At 41.6% G+C, this 12,799-nt stretch overlaps 1 protein-coding gene across 4 annotated transcripts in view; it reads left to right on the top strand.

The window, feature by feature from the left end:
- The window catches only part of ERICH6 (glutamate rich 6), a 44,284-nt gene that overhangs the window by 15,051 nt on the left and 16,434 nt on the right, over nucleotides 1-12,799 (top strand). For 2 of the 4 annotated variants that reach the window (XM_056807704.1, XM_056807706.1), the window contains exons 5-10: nucleotides 1,428-1,496; nucleotides 2,670-2,725; nucleotides 2,808-2,924; nucleotides 6,827-6,928; nucleotides 7,918-8,081; nucleotides 9,168-9,236. In XM_056807704.1, the coding sequence (XP_056663682.1) occupies nucleotides 1,428-1,496; nucleotides 2,670-2,725; nucleotides 2,808-2,924; nucleotides 6,827-6,928; nucleotides 7,918-8,081; nucleotides 9,168-9,236 (577 nt within the window). The remainder of the gene's footprint in view (nucleotides 1-1,427; nucleotides 1,497-2,669; nucleotides 2,726-2,807; nucleotides 2,925-6,826; nucleotides 6,929-7,917; nucleotides 8,082-9,167; nucleotides 9,237-12,799) is intronic. The other 2 variants (XM_007502043.3, XM_056807705.1) reach the window with 2 other exon arrangements.

Here is a 12,799-nt window from a genome sequence, read left to right on the forward strand (position 1 = left end):
GGGGTCATATGGTGGAGGGTCTTGCTGGAATATCTAGCTGAGAAGTTTAGGCATTATTTGTTGGCCAGTGGGAGCAACGAAAGATTTTTGAGCAGAGGAGTAACACAATCTGAACTCGTGCTTCAGGAAGATTAATCCGACCAGGACATAGGAGCTTGGTTTTGTAAAAGGAAAAATGAATAATGAGTGGCTTTGATTTGGGAGGCTAGTTACAAGGTACTTGTAATAAGACCCTAAAATAGACATGACAGTCGAAAAAGAAAAGGGGGCGGCACTTCAAGTAATATTTCACTGAAGGTTAAGGGAAGCAGAATCAGGAAGTGTAGACTGCTCTTTTGTAGTGGTTGGAAGAAAACAAAAATAAGAGATAGAAATCAGTACAGAGTCATTAGAGAGAAGATGTTTCTGTTTTTTTTTTTGGGGGGGGGGGAGATTAGAGAGCTGTTTATGTCTTCTGAGAAGGAGCCTATTTTATTTTCCTGACAAGACCTTTGGTTTCATTGGTCCAGTCCAAACTTCCTCTACCAATGCAGGTCAACACCTTCACTATGCCCTATAGCCTTACAGAGTCGTTTCATACAAAGGAGGGCCTAAACCCAAATCTTCTGGAGATCTCTCTCTCCACTAGGCTATGCTGCCTCTCAGAAAGGAGAGACAAAGAGGGAAAGAAACAAAAATTCAAAATGGAAAGTGATATTTGATAATGAAGATAGAAGTAGATAGGATCAGGAGCATAAATTGGGGCAGCTAGATGGCACAAGTGGATAGAGTGCCAGGTCTGGTGATGGGAGGTCCTGGGTTCAAATCTCACCTCAGACACTTCCTAGATGGGTGACCCTTGGCAAGTCACTTAATAACCCCATTGGCCTTGCCCTTCTGTCTTAGAGTTGTTACTAAGGCAGAAAGTAAGGGTTAAACAAAATAAGAACATGAGTAAGAATGGATGCTTGTCCCATTAAAGCAAGAGAGACGTTGAGGATGAGTAAAGATGTCTACACACTGAGATGGATAAGAGGGAAGTTGAAGGAGCTTTACAACGAAGTTGGAGATGGAGTCATACTTGTGGGGACTTGAAGAGAGAGGGAAAGGTTAGGAACAGCCATTGCAGGTACAACAAAAGGAAGGGAACGAGAGTTCTTTGAGAGACTTGGTGGACAACAGTGATGAGCTCAGGTGGTAGACTTGTCTCTGAGGCCATCAACCATTAGATGGTGTTTCAAAGCATCTCTTGACAGTCTAAGAGCAAAAAGAGAGAGAATGGACAGTGGGGCTTGCCCAAGGCCACGTGTTGGCAAGGCAACTGTCATGGGAAATCGAGAGGGTGAGGGACTCTAGAGGGAAGGTACAGTTAAATGTCTGGCCACACTGGATGGGTGGTTTGTTTGGATTTCCTCAGTATTTTGCTGACTGCACATTTTTCTTTCCAGGTGTTTTTACTTCTTCTATCTCTAGGCCAGTAGAGGTCACTCCTAGCACTTACTGCCCCTTACTCCGAGGTAAATGCACGTTAAAAAGCTTACCTGCCCCTTGGGTAGTATAATAAAGATGCCGCTTGGGAAAAGATGCAGTTCATTTTTCTTTATCCCTACTTCTTAGGTCAGTCTTAGTGTTAGAAGGAATGGGGCTGGACCTATAATTTCATTGGTAGACAGAACTCCCAGGTCTACTAGGCTAGGTTGGGATGTGCTCTGCAATTTATGGGCTTGGGAAGTTGCCTGGAACACTGAGAGGTTGTGACTTGCCCAAGGTCCCACAGTCAGGTCTTGTCAAACGCAGGACTTGAATGCAAGACTTTCTGGCTACAAGTTCAAAAGAAGTGTATACCCTGGACCTTCAAGGATCTGTTAAATAGTTCTATCTCCAGGGCAGCTGGGTGGCTCAGTGGATGGAGAGCCAGACCTAGAGATGGGAGATCCTGGGTTCAAATGTGGCCTCAGCCACTTCCTAGCTGTGTGACCCTGGGCAAGTCACTTGACCCCCATTGCCTATCCCCTACCGCTCTTCTGCCTTGGAATCAATACACAGTATTGACTCCAAGATGGAAGGTGAGGGTTTACTAAAAAAAAAAAAATAGTTCTGTTTGCTGTAAGGAGAGTGGTGATAATGCAGGATTTGAGGATGTGGCAAAAACATTATTTTTTAAAAGGAGGGAAAATATGCTGGAAGAAATGGTGGCCTTTATAAGAAACAGTGAGCAGGATGATTTCAGAAAAACCTGGCAAAGCCTGCATGAACTGATGCAGAGTGAAGCGAGCAGAACCTGGAGAGTCTTGTATACAGTAGCAGCAGTACTGTATGAGAATCTTCTGTGGAAAACTTTGCTCTTCTCAGCAATGCGAAGATCTAAGGCCATTCCAGACCTCCTCCAGAGAAAGAACTGATGGAGGCTGAGTGTAGATTGATGCACACTAGTTTCCACTTTTTAAAAAATGCTGACCAGGGAGTCCCATGACCTCGTTTCTCATTGTCTCTGACTTTTGACCTCTGTGTCCTTAGACAAGCTGTCTAGCTTCTCTGTGTGTGAGTTCCCTGCTCTGTGAAGTGAAGTTGGACAAGATAATCCCTGAGGTCCACTCCTGGTCTAAACCCACCATCCCAGGACTTAGCTCAGTAGATGCTCCCCAGGTTTATAGTTTCCTTATTAACTAGTCCCATGCTTCTCTCCTCAGCTCGATGGACAATGAATAAGAAAATACAAGACTTGGAGGTTTTGTGTAACATGGAGGTAAGAATTCATTATCGTACAACCCGGGACACGGTGTGGGCCCACCCGATGGGATTTTATACTCTGTTTTCTTCCTTTACAGTTTACAGATGACTTCCAAATGTTTTTTGAACCATTGTTGGAAACACTCCCACACGTTGGGCCACCAGCCATTCTAGCATATAAACCAGAGCCTCCTCCACAGGATGTCACATTCAAGGTAACATTTATTTGTTTTCTTTTTCTTTCTTTAAACCCTTACCTTCCATCTTGGAATCAATACTGTGTATTGGCTCCAAGGCAGGAGAGTGGTAAGGGCTAGGCCATGGGGATCAAGTGACTTGCCCAGGGTCACACGGCTGGGAAGTGTCTGAGGCTAGATTTGAACCTAGGACCTCCCATCTCTAGACCTGGCTTTCAGTCCACTGAGCTACTTATTTGTTTTCTTAATATTTAAACATTTGTTAAGGTAATAAGAGGGACCCAGTGGCATCGAGATCAGTTCTGAGCTGGCCTTAGTATCAATTTGGATATGTTTTGGTTGAATGATGGGGGCAAATCATTTAGCCTCTCAGTTCTCCAAGGCTCCAAGTTGCCCAGAAGGTACCTCCTCATCTAGGAGTTCCATCTATCACTGAAATCACACGTCCACTCTTTATTCCTTCCAAAGGTAAGGAACTTCCTTTAACGGACCTCCATGAACTATGGGTGTGGACAGAGATCATGGTGAAGAGGGCAGAACACTTGTCTGGCTGGCAAGAGACCCAGTTTTTAGTTCCAAATCTGGCACTTGCTTAACTTGAGGAATGTCGGCAAACCACTCAAGTTCTGGGAGCCCCTCTTTCTTCCATTGTACAATGAGGACTAGATCATCTCCAAGGCCCTTTCCGGCTCTAGAATCCGGATGCACCTTGAGAGCAGCTCTGGTAGCTTTCCATAGATAAGCTTCATGTTTTGACTTGGAAGAAAAGAAGTGAGTGAAACCTGCAGGTTTTGCTCCTTTGAAAATAAAAGAATTTTATGGAGATATTTCCTGGATTTGTGGGCTTCTGCCTGTGGTCACTTGCCTCAGCTAGTACGAGGGCCTTAGTAAGCAGCTGAATTCCATGGCGTAAGATGGGGTTTAGTGAAGTAATTCAAGCTTCATTTTGTCCCGTGGCTTCACAGTATATTGAAGCCCAGCCAGGGATTAATAGATACATACAGCAACCCCAGAAACAAGTAATGAAAAGGTATTCTTGGCACTAGAAAATCAATCCATTATTAAGAGCCAGCATTTACATAGTGCCTGAAAACCAGCAAAGCATTTGCCATAGATTACCACACCTGATTTGGTCATCACAGTAATTCTGTGAGGTAGGTGCTCCCATTCCCATTTTACAGAAAAGCAAACTGAGGCTGAAATAGAGCAAGTCATTTGCCCAGGATCACACAACTAACAATTAGCAGAATTGAGACCAGAGTCATAAACAGGAATTCTTGTGCCTGGGGCAGCAATATGAAGAAGACAATCGTACCACAGGCATGCCAGTAAGATAGCGCAGTGCCTGGGGTATGGGAAGGACTCAAGAAATGTTTGTTGATTAAATGATTGTTCCCCAGAGAGTATAGCCTATTCCTCCTTATTATATTGCTTAGAAAACTCATTATACTGTTTCAATTCAGCTTTATATGACAAAGTATTCTTTATACTGAGATTATTTTCTTGAATATTGAGTAACTCTCTTGGAATTCCAGAGTTGGCTTTGAGGTATCTTGGATTCCCTCAGGCCCTGAATCCACCCAGAATATTTATATTTTGTGTTATCACATCCAAGTCTTGTTTTGGGTTCTCCTTGTGTTTTGGCTTCTGCACAAATTTCATCAAATGTTTACTACTATCTTTCTCAATCTACCTTGTTTATAAGTGGCCCTCAAGACGACCCTACTATGATCCAGAGATTCTTACAGCTTCCCCTGTCAAAATCCTATATAATATAAACCTTCAAGAGCTTGGACAAGAGGAAGCCATTCCTTCTTTCTGGTTCTCTCTCTCCCAAAGGACTTAATGGATTTCTTTCTAAAACGATTTCAGATTTGGGCATTTGTTCCCACGAACAGCATGTACTAGGGGGAAGAGAGGTGCTAGAATCTTAGGAGGGGCAGCCTGGGGGTTGGTTTGCATTTCATAGTGGCATGAGCCCACAGAGAACCATGAGGTGAGACAGAGATGGGAGTCATTGAAGGGAAGAAGCATTACCAGCTTTTTTCTCACCTTCTGGCAGCTCCATGTGACAAAGTCTGGAGGCTCCTTTACTAGTTATGACCCTGGTTTGGGCTTCAGAGATGGGCATCCTGTCTCCAGGAGAACATCAATCTATAGTTGGAAGGAACCTCAGAGGTTATGGAATTTCAGTGGCTTATTTTAAAGATGAGAGAAATGAAGCCCAGAAAGTGAGAGATGTCTTTACAGAAGTCACTCAGAGAGTAATGATAAAAGGCTGGATTGGAACTCAGGTCCTTTTATGGACCTCTTTCCTTTGTACCATGCTGCCTCCTAAATTGATTATTCATTCTGCTACATCATGGCTATATCTATGGTTCCTTTTGATAATAAAATTCTGTGATTCAATTTTTTGGGAAAAAGGGGAACATGGGAAGAGAATGAAGAACAAAAGGGTAATTCTATAAGTTCAGAATTACTTTTACTATTGACATTATTTAGAACTGGTGACCTGAAACAAAATCAAAACAACTAGAGTATTTTAAAGAGCAAGTCTTTAATCAGGATGGGAAAGACAATGATCATAGACCCCATACAAAACCAACCACACTAGGACAACAATTCTCAGGAAAGACACACAGGAATAGAAATACTGGGACTTTCCATTGAATTTGAGGTCAAATATATACATCAGGGAATAAAGGAAAGGAAAGATAACCCACTAGTCACCTAAGAGCTTGGGACAGACTGTAAGGAGAGTCTAGGGTATGTGGGAGTGGCCTAGATACAATAAGAAACTGTAAACTCACCAATTCAACCATTAGCCATCCCATTTTGAGTAGCAACCTCATTCAAAATGACTTCTCTTGCTACAAAAATTTGTCTTTAAAAGGATGAGCAGGGGCCCAGGAGTTGGGAAGACCTGGGTTCCAATATGACCTCAACTACTAGCTGTGTGACCCTGGGCAAGTCACTTAACCCTGTTTGCCCCAGTTTCCTCATCTGTAAAATGAGCTGGAGAAGGAAATAGCAAACCACTCCAGAATCTTTGCCAAGAAAATCCTAAAAAGGGTTATGAAGAGTTGAACAGGACTGAATAACAATGGGGGAGAGGTGGGTCAGAGATCGTGCATACAATTCCTATGCCTAATTATGTTATAATAACCTTTTCTGCCTCATTTTCCTGAGCTTGTCTGATTTATTAGGGTGAAGCTCTAAGATTTTTCTTTCAACCCTATGATACATTACATTGTATAATAAATTATATTAAATTTAAGTATATTTCTATTTATAAGTGTTTTAGAAAACCAAAGAAATTAGTAAATATAATATGTGTATACCTAGACACACACACACCCCCCACACCAGTGTGTGTGTGTGTGTGTGTGTGTAGTTGTGCTTCCAGCGAAAGAAGAGCAAGCCAACAAGAGGACTTTATTGTCTCAGAGAGGAAATAGAATTTTAGCTTTGGGCACTTTCCCCAGGAAGCAGCTCTGACAGGAAAAGAATACCAAATTCAGAGGCAGAACCAAAGTCCAGTTCTGTTTGCTACCAAAACTGGACTTGGAACAAGCCACCAGTAGAATGTGAGCCTCCTTAAGGGCAGGGACTGTCGCTCCATTGGCTTTTGTATTCCTGGTGCCTAGCAAAGTGTCCAAATTCAGTTCCCTCATAGGCAAAATAAAAAGACTAAAGCAGATAGCCTTTAAGACCCCTCCAGATCAGGTTGGTAGGGGGAAAGAGCACCGAGTGTGGAGTCAAATCCTGATTGTATTACTGACTACATATGTGATCCCCTTCTTTCTAGACCTCAGTTTTCTCATCTGACCAATAAGGGACTCGGAATGTTTGAAATCTCTCATCCTTCCTGAAGATGACTGTAATTACCAATGACTGATTATTTTTATTTCTCCCATCAGTGGCAAGTGGAGCCTCCTGCCTGCTGTGAGTTTTGTGGGCGTGAACTGGGATCATTTCCTTCCCTGGATAATGTTGATTTTGACTCTGGACATTCTGCGAATGTAAGATGTGTGAAAAGCCTGCAAAAGTCGGGTTTGCTAGGGAAACCTTTACAGAATGTTAGCGTCTAATACATGGTCTGAGCCAACTATTCGAATCCCTATTTACTCCTAGAAATCAAGTCCCCAGAGAGCTGCTATTGTGTCTCTTCAGGATTCTAAAGGTAGCCCTGAGGAGTTGGGTGTTGTTTTTCTGATACCAGAAGTTCCCTCCAGTGCTCTAGATTATCGGTTGATATCCGTTAGTCAGCCAGACTTAATTAGCTTTTAGAGGGCTGTTTACTAAAGGGCGATGGTTGCCTCAAAGCTCCTTCTCCCCATCCCCCAGTCTTAAGTCTGTGACCTACATAGAATCCATGGCAAAGTGGGTTTAAGTTGAGAGGTCACATAGAGCAAGGCGGTGACTCACTGCTTCTAGAAGTCCTGTGGCCGGAATGCTCAAGACGTGCCCATCTTTGGTCTCAATACAGATGCTGCCATCATTTGTTCCTGGAATGTTGGTAGGATGCTGGGGACAAGTCCCAAATCCCCAAGACCTTTCAGTGCTTGAAGGTCTTCCCAAGGCTAAGGGAAGACCATGGTGCGCTTCTTGCCTGGTCTCCTCAAAGCAATCATTGGTTGGCCTGGAACAACTCTCAAAGCCAAGTCATTCCTCTAAGCTGCTTGGTTTTATGCCAACCTCAGGGGACATGACCAAGTCCTTCAGCGTGCCAGCAGAGACTTCCTGTGACACCTGGGAGGTATCAAAGCCATGTTCACACCTAGTAGAGAGATGAGAGAGACCTCACTGGATAAATGTATCCACAAGAACAATTTCTCATTTCCTTTAAGTGGGACGGGATAAAATGGTGTGATTGCTTGACTCAACTGAGCTCCACGCTCTTCTAGCAGACTATAATTTTATGGGATCGTCAATACTTCCTACACAAACTTGTCTGGTCCTACTTCAGCTTAGTTCATGGATGATTAACAAACACAATTTTGTTTTCCAGCTCTTTTGTTGTCTTGAGTTCAAGAGGCTGTTTGAATATATTCTCCACGAAAGGGAAATATTGAAAACAATGCAACCACCATTAGAGTTAATCCCCATTGGTCCTCATCCAGCCTTTGGCAGTGAACAGGAAAAAATAAGGGCCAAAGAAAAGGCCTTTCGGAGGTAATATCCATTAGCCTGAGTCCCAGTACCTAAATGATATGTGTTCTTCAGATGTTAACTATAACTCTATAACTAACTCTAACAGATGTGAACTATAGACAGCTTAATTTTGAGGAAGTGTACAAAGATGTAGGGAGTTTGGGGTAAAATGGAACATGTTTTTCCATTGACATGCTCTAGTTTCAGAGATATGTTCCCTAATAGGGGGAAAACACACCTCTGCTAAAAACCTTGCTTGCTGCCAATATCCCACCCTGAATAATCTGATGCAAAGACCTCAGCAGAGACAACAGGAGCCTTAGAATCAAAGACTTAGCTCTAAGAGACCTCACTTTAGCAAGAGGAAAGCTCTTAATTCTTTGGCCCCAACTCTCTTGTCTTCCAAACCCCACCCCCCATATCCAAGCTGTTGTGAAGGCTTGTCCATATTACCTTTGTAACATCTATGCTCCCTTCTCTCCTCTGCCACTGCCACCACCCTATTGCAGGCCCTCATCACCTCACATCTGGCTGGCACAAAAATAATTGGTCTTTCTGCCCTAAGTCTCTCCCAGCTCCAACCCATCCTCCAGCCAGTTGTCAACTCTAGGAACTCCCTGTCACTTACAGGGCCCAACACTTACTAAGTTGACCCTTTCCTGCCTTCTCAGTCTTCGTGTGCTTTCTGTCCCAATATGTACTCTGTGGCTCAATGGCACTGACCTCACTGCTGTTCCCTGAATGAGCTATTATATCCCACCTCTGGACACTTTCACTGGTTGGCCTCCATGCCTGGAATGTTCTTCCTCAATGTTGCTATATTCCTCAATGTTAACTATAACTCTAACAGATGTGTTTTTCTTTATTTCCTTCAAGGTTTAACTTAAGCCCACCTTCTACAAGTAGTCTTTCCCAGTCATCCATAAATGTAAATGCCTTCCCTTTAGAATCATATACAATTTGCCCTATATATGTGTGTATATAATTTTTCCATGCATAGTCATTTGTATGTTATCTGCCTAATTAGACTATGAACACTTCGGGAGGAAGATTTTGTCTTTCCTTTTCTTCTCATTTCTTTTCTTCTTTCTGTTATGATTATAACAGAGATTGGGGAAGAAAGGAAGGAGAGATGGTGAAGAGGGGAGAGAGAGAGATGACCGATGGCTGGAGAAGGTCTGTATAGCTCTCCCTCTCACTCACTCCTAAAACATACAAGAGGGGTATCCCTGTGAAGACGTTCTGACAGGGATGGACAGAGGCCGTGGCCCAATCAGGAGGCTTCCGTGGATTAAGGAGTAGACTTTTCCCCAGGACTCTGCTGATGCCTGGGACCCTAGAAACCTCCTCTGAACACACAGCCCTGTTGGGAAGGGCTGAATGGATGTTGCTCTGGATTTTGCTTTACCAAAGCAGAATAGACAGCCTCTCCCAGTTCCCTCTTCCTCTCCTTTTAACCTTTCTTAACCACTAAAGACAATCTCGATCTGAATGCGTTCTACTTCAGAAAGGGGTGGTTTATTGATTGAAGAAACAAAGGAGGGTTAGAAAGGTGGAATTAGAAGACCCTAAAGGACTATCCAAGTGGTTAGTGTCCTCTCTGTTAAGCCAAGCCAAATGGCTGTGGTTCCTGGGGTCCTTTCTTCCTTCATCGCTAATCTCTCTAACAGACTATGCTAAAACAGGCCACTAGTGTCTTTCACAGAAAGGCAACGGGTTGGGACAGGTCTTCAGGGTGATCCCCATGAGGTTGGCAGTAGATGATGTCTCTGAGTTGATTCAGTGATGTCAGGAATCTTTCTGTCTTTCAGAGCAATGGGAAATCGAGGCAAGTCTTAGGTAACTCAGGTTTTGGGGTCCCGAGCTCCGGACTTCCACTCCCATCTCCTCAGAGTCCAGCGAGCAATAGACTCCCTCCAAAGTTCTATTTCCCACAAGCCTCCTTGCTCCTTCCAACTGCCACTCCTGTCCCTACTTCCAACATTCCAAATGGTCCCTCTGTGTCAGGATCCTTCCTACAGTCATCTCCTTTTTGTGTTGTGACCTTCCCAAGGTCATTTACATGAACCTATTATACTTACCATGTTGCCTGATGTTCTTTTCTATCTACTCCCCCCAAAATAATAAACTTCCCTTATTTACTCTATTGCTACACTATGCTAAGCCGACCTATTCTAAGAGATTTTACAGGAAAGTTCTGAGTAAGAGTAGTTTTGGAGTTTACAACAATGCAAATATAACAAATGTTTCTATGCAACAATTCCAAAGCAATATCAATCCTATTAATAATAATACTTGATTTTGCTAATCTTAAACTGCTACAGTTTTCCTATTTATGCTTTTTTTGCAATCTATCCTAACCATTTATTTCCATGAACACAATTTCAGCATAAGCTTTACAATCAACAATCAAACTTTAACTAACTACTCTGCAAATGCAGCTTACTTCTATTTCTAATAAGTCTATTCTATGTTTAACTTAACTCTTAATCTATTCACTACTTGTTATATGCTATTCCCTAAATCCTTAGTCTATTCTATACACTAATTCTATGTACAATTCATGTCACACTATGTTACATATCTACAGATCCTATAACTATGCTGCCAACACATTTTACAAATATTTATAACTATTCATAGAGGTTATGTACATATGATATATTATATATTGTTTTAGTCAGATAGAAATATCTTTTGATCTTTCTATTTGTCTAAGACCTTATAGAACTAACTAAATATATACAGATATACATTTTGCAAAGTTGCAAACCCAGACTCTCATCTATCTACATGAGGTCCCCATATATACATCAGTTTGTGATTTATATTTTATGTCTTCTTGTGTTGTGTTGGATATACTTATCTTCATGTCTCCTCTTCTGTACATTTTGCCTGAAGTTTCTCTTCTTTCTTGTGTTAAATGTGTGTTGTATGTTTTCCCCAATATGTGAAGTTAATTTTGTGTTTTTATGTTAACGTTGCACCAGTCTTACATACTATTCCTGTTTTCCATCTGTCTTCTTCTTATATATACAGATTTACAAAGTTCAAAGTCTTAGCTGTCCATTTCAGCTTGCAAACTTTGTCCCTTCTTTCTAGCAGCTTTTCTTGCCACTTTTCCTTTGGGATACTTTCTTGTCCTGCATTCTGTCGTTGATACATGCTTGACTGTTGTCTATGTTGACTTTTGGGATCTCCTCATGGTCTGGAACATTTTGTGGAACTATTCTTTCATATTGTTGTATTTTTTGGTGTTTATCAGTTATTAGTCATTTCTCAGCACTATCTTTTGTCTTCGCTATTTTCCTTCATCTATATCTGTTATATTGGTATAAGATTTCTCAGGTTTTCTGAAGAGTGGAACCATGACTCTTTTCCTGCAAGTTTTATGGAATTTGGTGTAGTGAGCAAAACTTTGTATGGGTCAACCCATTTTATATCTATAACTGTTTTTCTGCTAAAGCTTTTGATGTAAACTTTATCTCCTGGTTTGATGTTATATAGATTGTAATCCAGGGGTATTATTTGTTGAATTATGCCCATTTTGTGAATTCTGTTATTCTATTTTGTTATGCGTGAATACATTTTGTTCATTGACAATCTCCTCCAATCATGGCTATGTAAGCTGGTTTTCAAGTTCTTCCCTGCCAAATTGTGTGCATTTCAAATGGAGAAATGTGCAGATCTCCACTTGGTCTTGTTCTAAGATGGAACAGAACTAATGGTAGAATGTCTGTTCATTTTAGGTGTGTTTCTGCACAGAATTTTCCAGTGAGTGTTTTGATATCTTTGATTATTCTTTCCACTTGACCTGAACTTTGGGGATGATACAGTGTGTAGTAATTTGCTTCTATTCCTAGATTTTTGTAAATTTCATTTAATACCTATTGAGTAAAGTGAGTTCCACTTCTAATTTTCTGGGAATCCCAAATCTAGGAATGATTTCTTTTGATAGGATTTTAACCACAAATGCTGCATTGTTCTTTCTGGTGGGAAAAACTTCTGGCCATCTAGTTTTTGTGTCTATGATTACTAGGAAATACCTAAATCCTTTGTCTCTTGGCATGTTTATAAAGTCAATTTGTATGTATTCAAATGTGGTAAACACTAAGGGACAGTTTCCTAACCCTTTTGTCTTATATACTCCCTGATTGAACTGCATGCAAATTTTACATTTCTGACAGACTCTTATGACATGAGGATATTCCAGGCGCAGTCCAAAATCGTCTTACTGAGTCAATCACGGCTTGGGTCCCATAGTGTTCTTGTGCATGTATGACACTGCAAACATGATAGAATAGAGTCCTAGGCAGGATGGGTTTGCCTAGTTCTGAAAACCATATGCCTCCTATTTGTTTAGCTCCCAAGTTTGTTTGTTTGTTTGTTTTTTATCCAGGTCTGAATTTCCCGTTCATTGTAGGCATTAATTAGATTGTCTTGTTCAACCTGTTCAGTGAAACATTCAGTACATGGAGGGGTCCTTTTCTTGCTCCGAATTTGACTGTTATGTTGGCCCTATGGTTTCCTAAGGACACCTGGTCTTTAGCCCCCATGTGTAATCTGCAGTGAATTATTGCCACTTCCTTGGGTAATTGTATGGCCTCAAGAAGTTGCATTGTGATTTTGGCATATGCAATCTCTTTGCCTGCACTTGTCAATCCTGTCTCCAAATTTCTGCTGTGGCATGAATGACTGAAAACACATACCTGAAATCAGTATAGATATTTACCCTATTA

The sequence above is a fragment of the Monodelphis domestica genome, chromosome 8, assembly GCF_027887165.1.
Source record: "Monodelphis domestica isolate mMonDom1 chromosome 8, mMonDom1.pri, whole genome shotgun sequence".
In the NCBI taxonomy this organism is placed as follows: Eukaryota; Metazoa; Chordata; class Mammalia; order Didelphimorphia; family Didelphidae; genus Monodelphis; species Monodelphis domestica.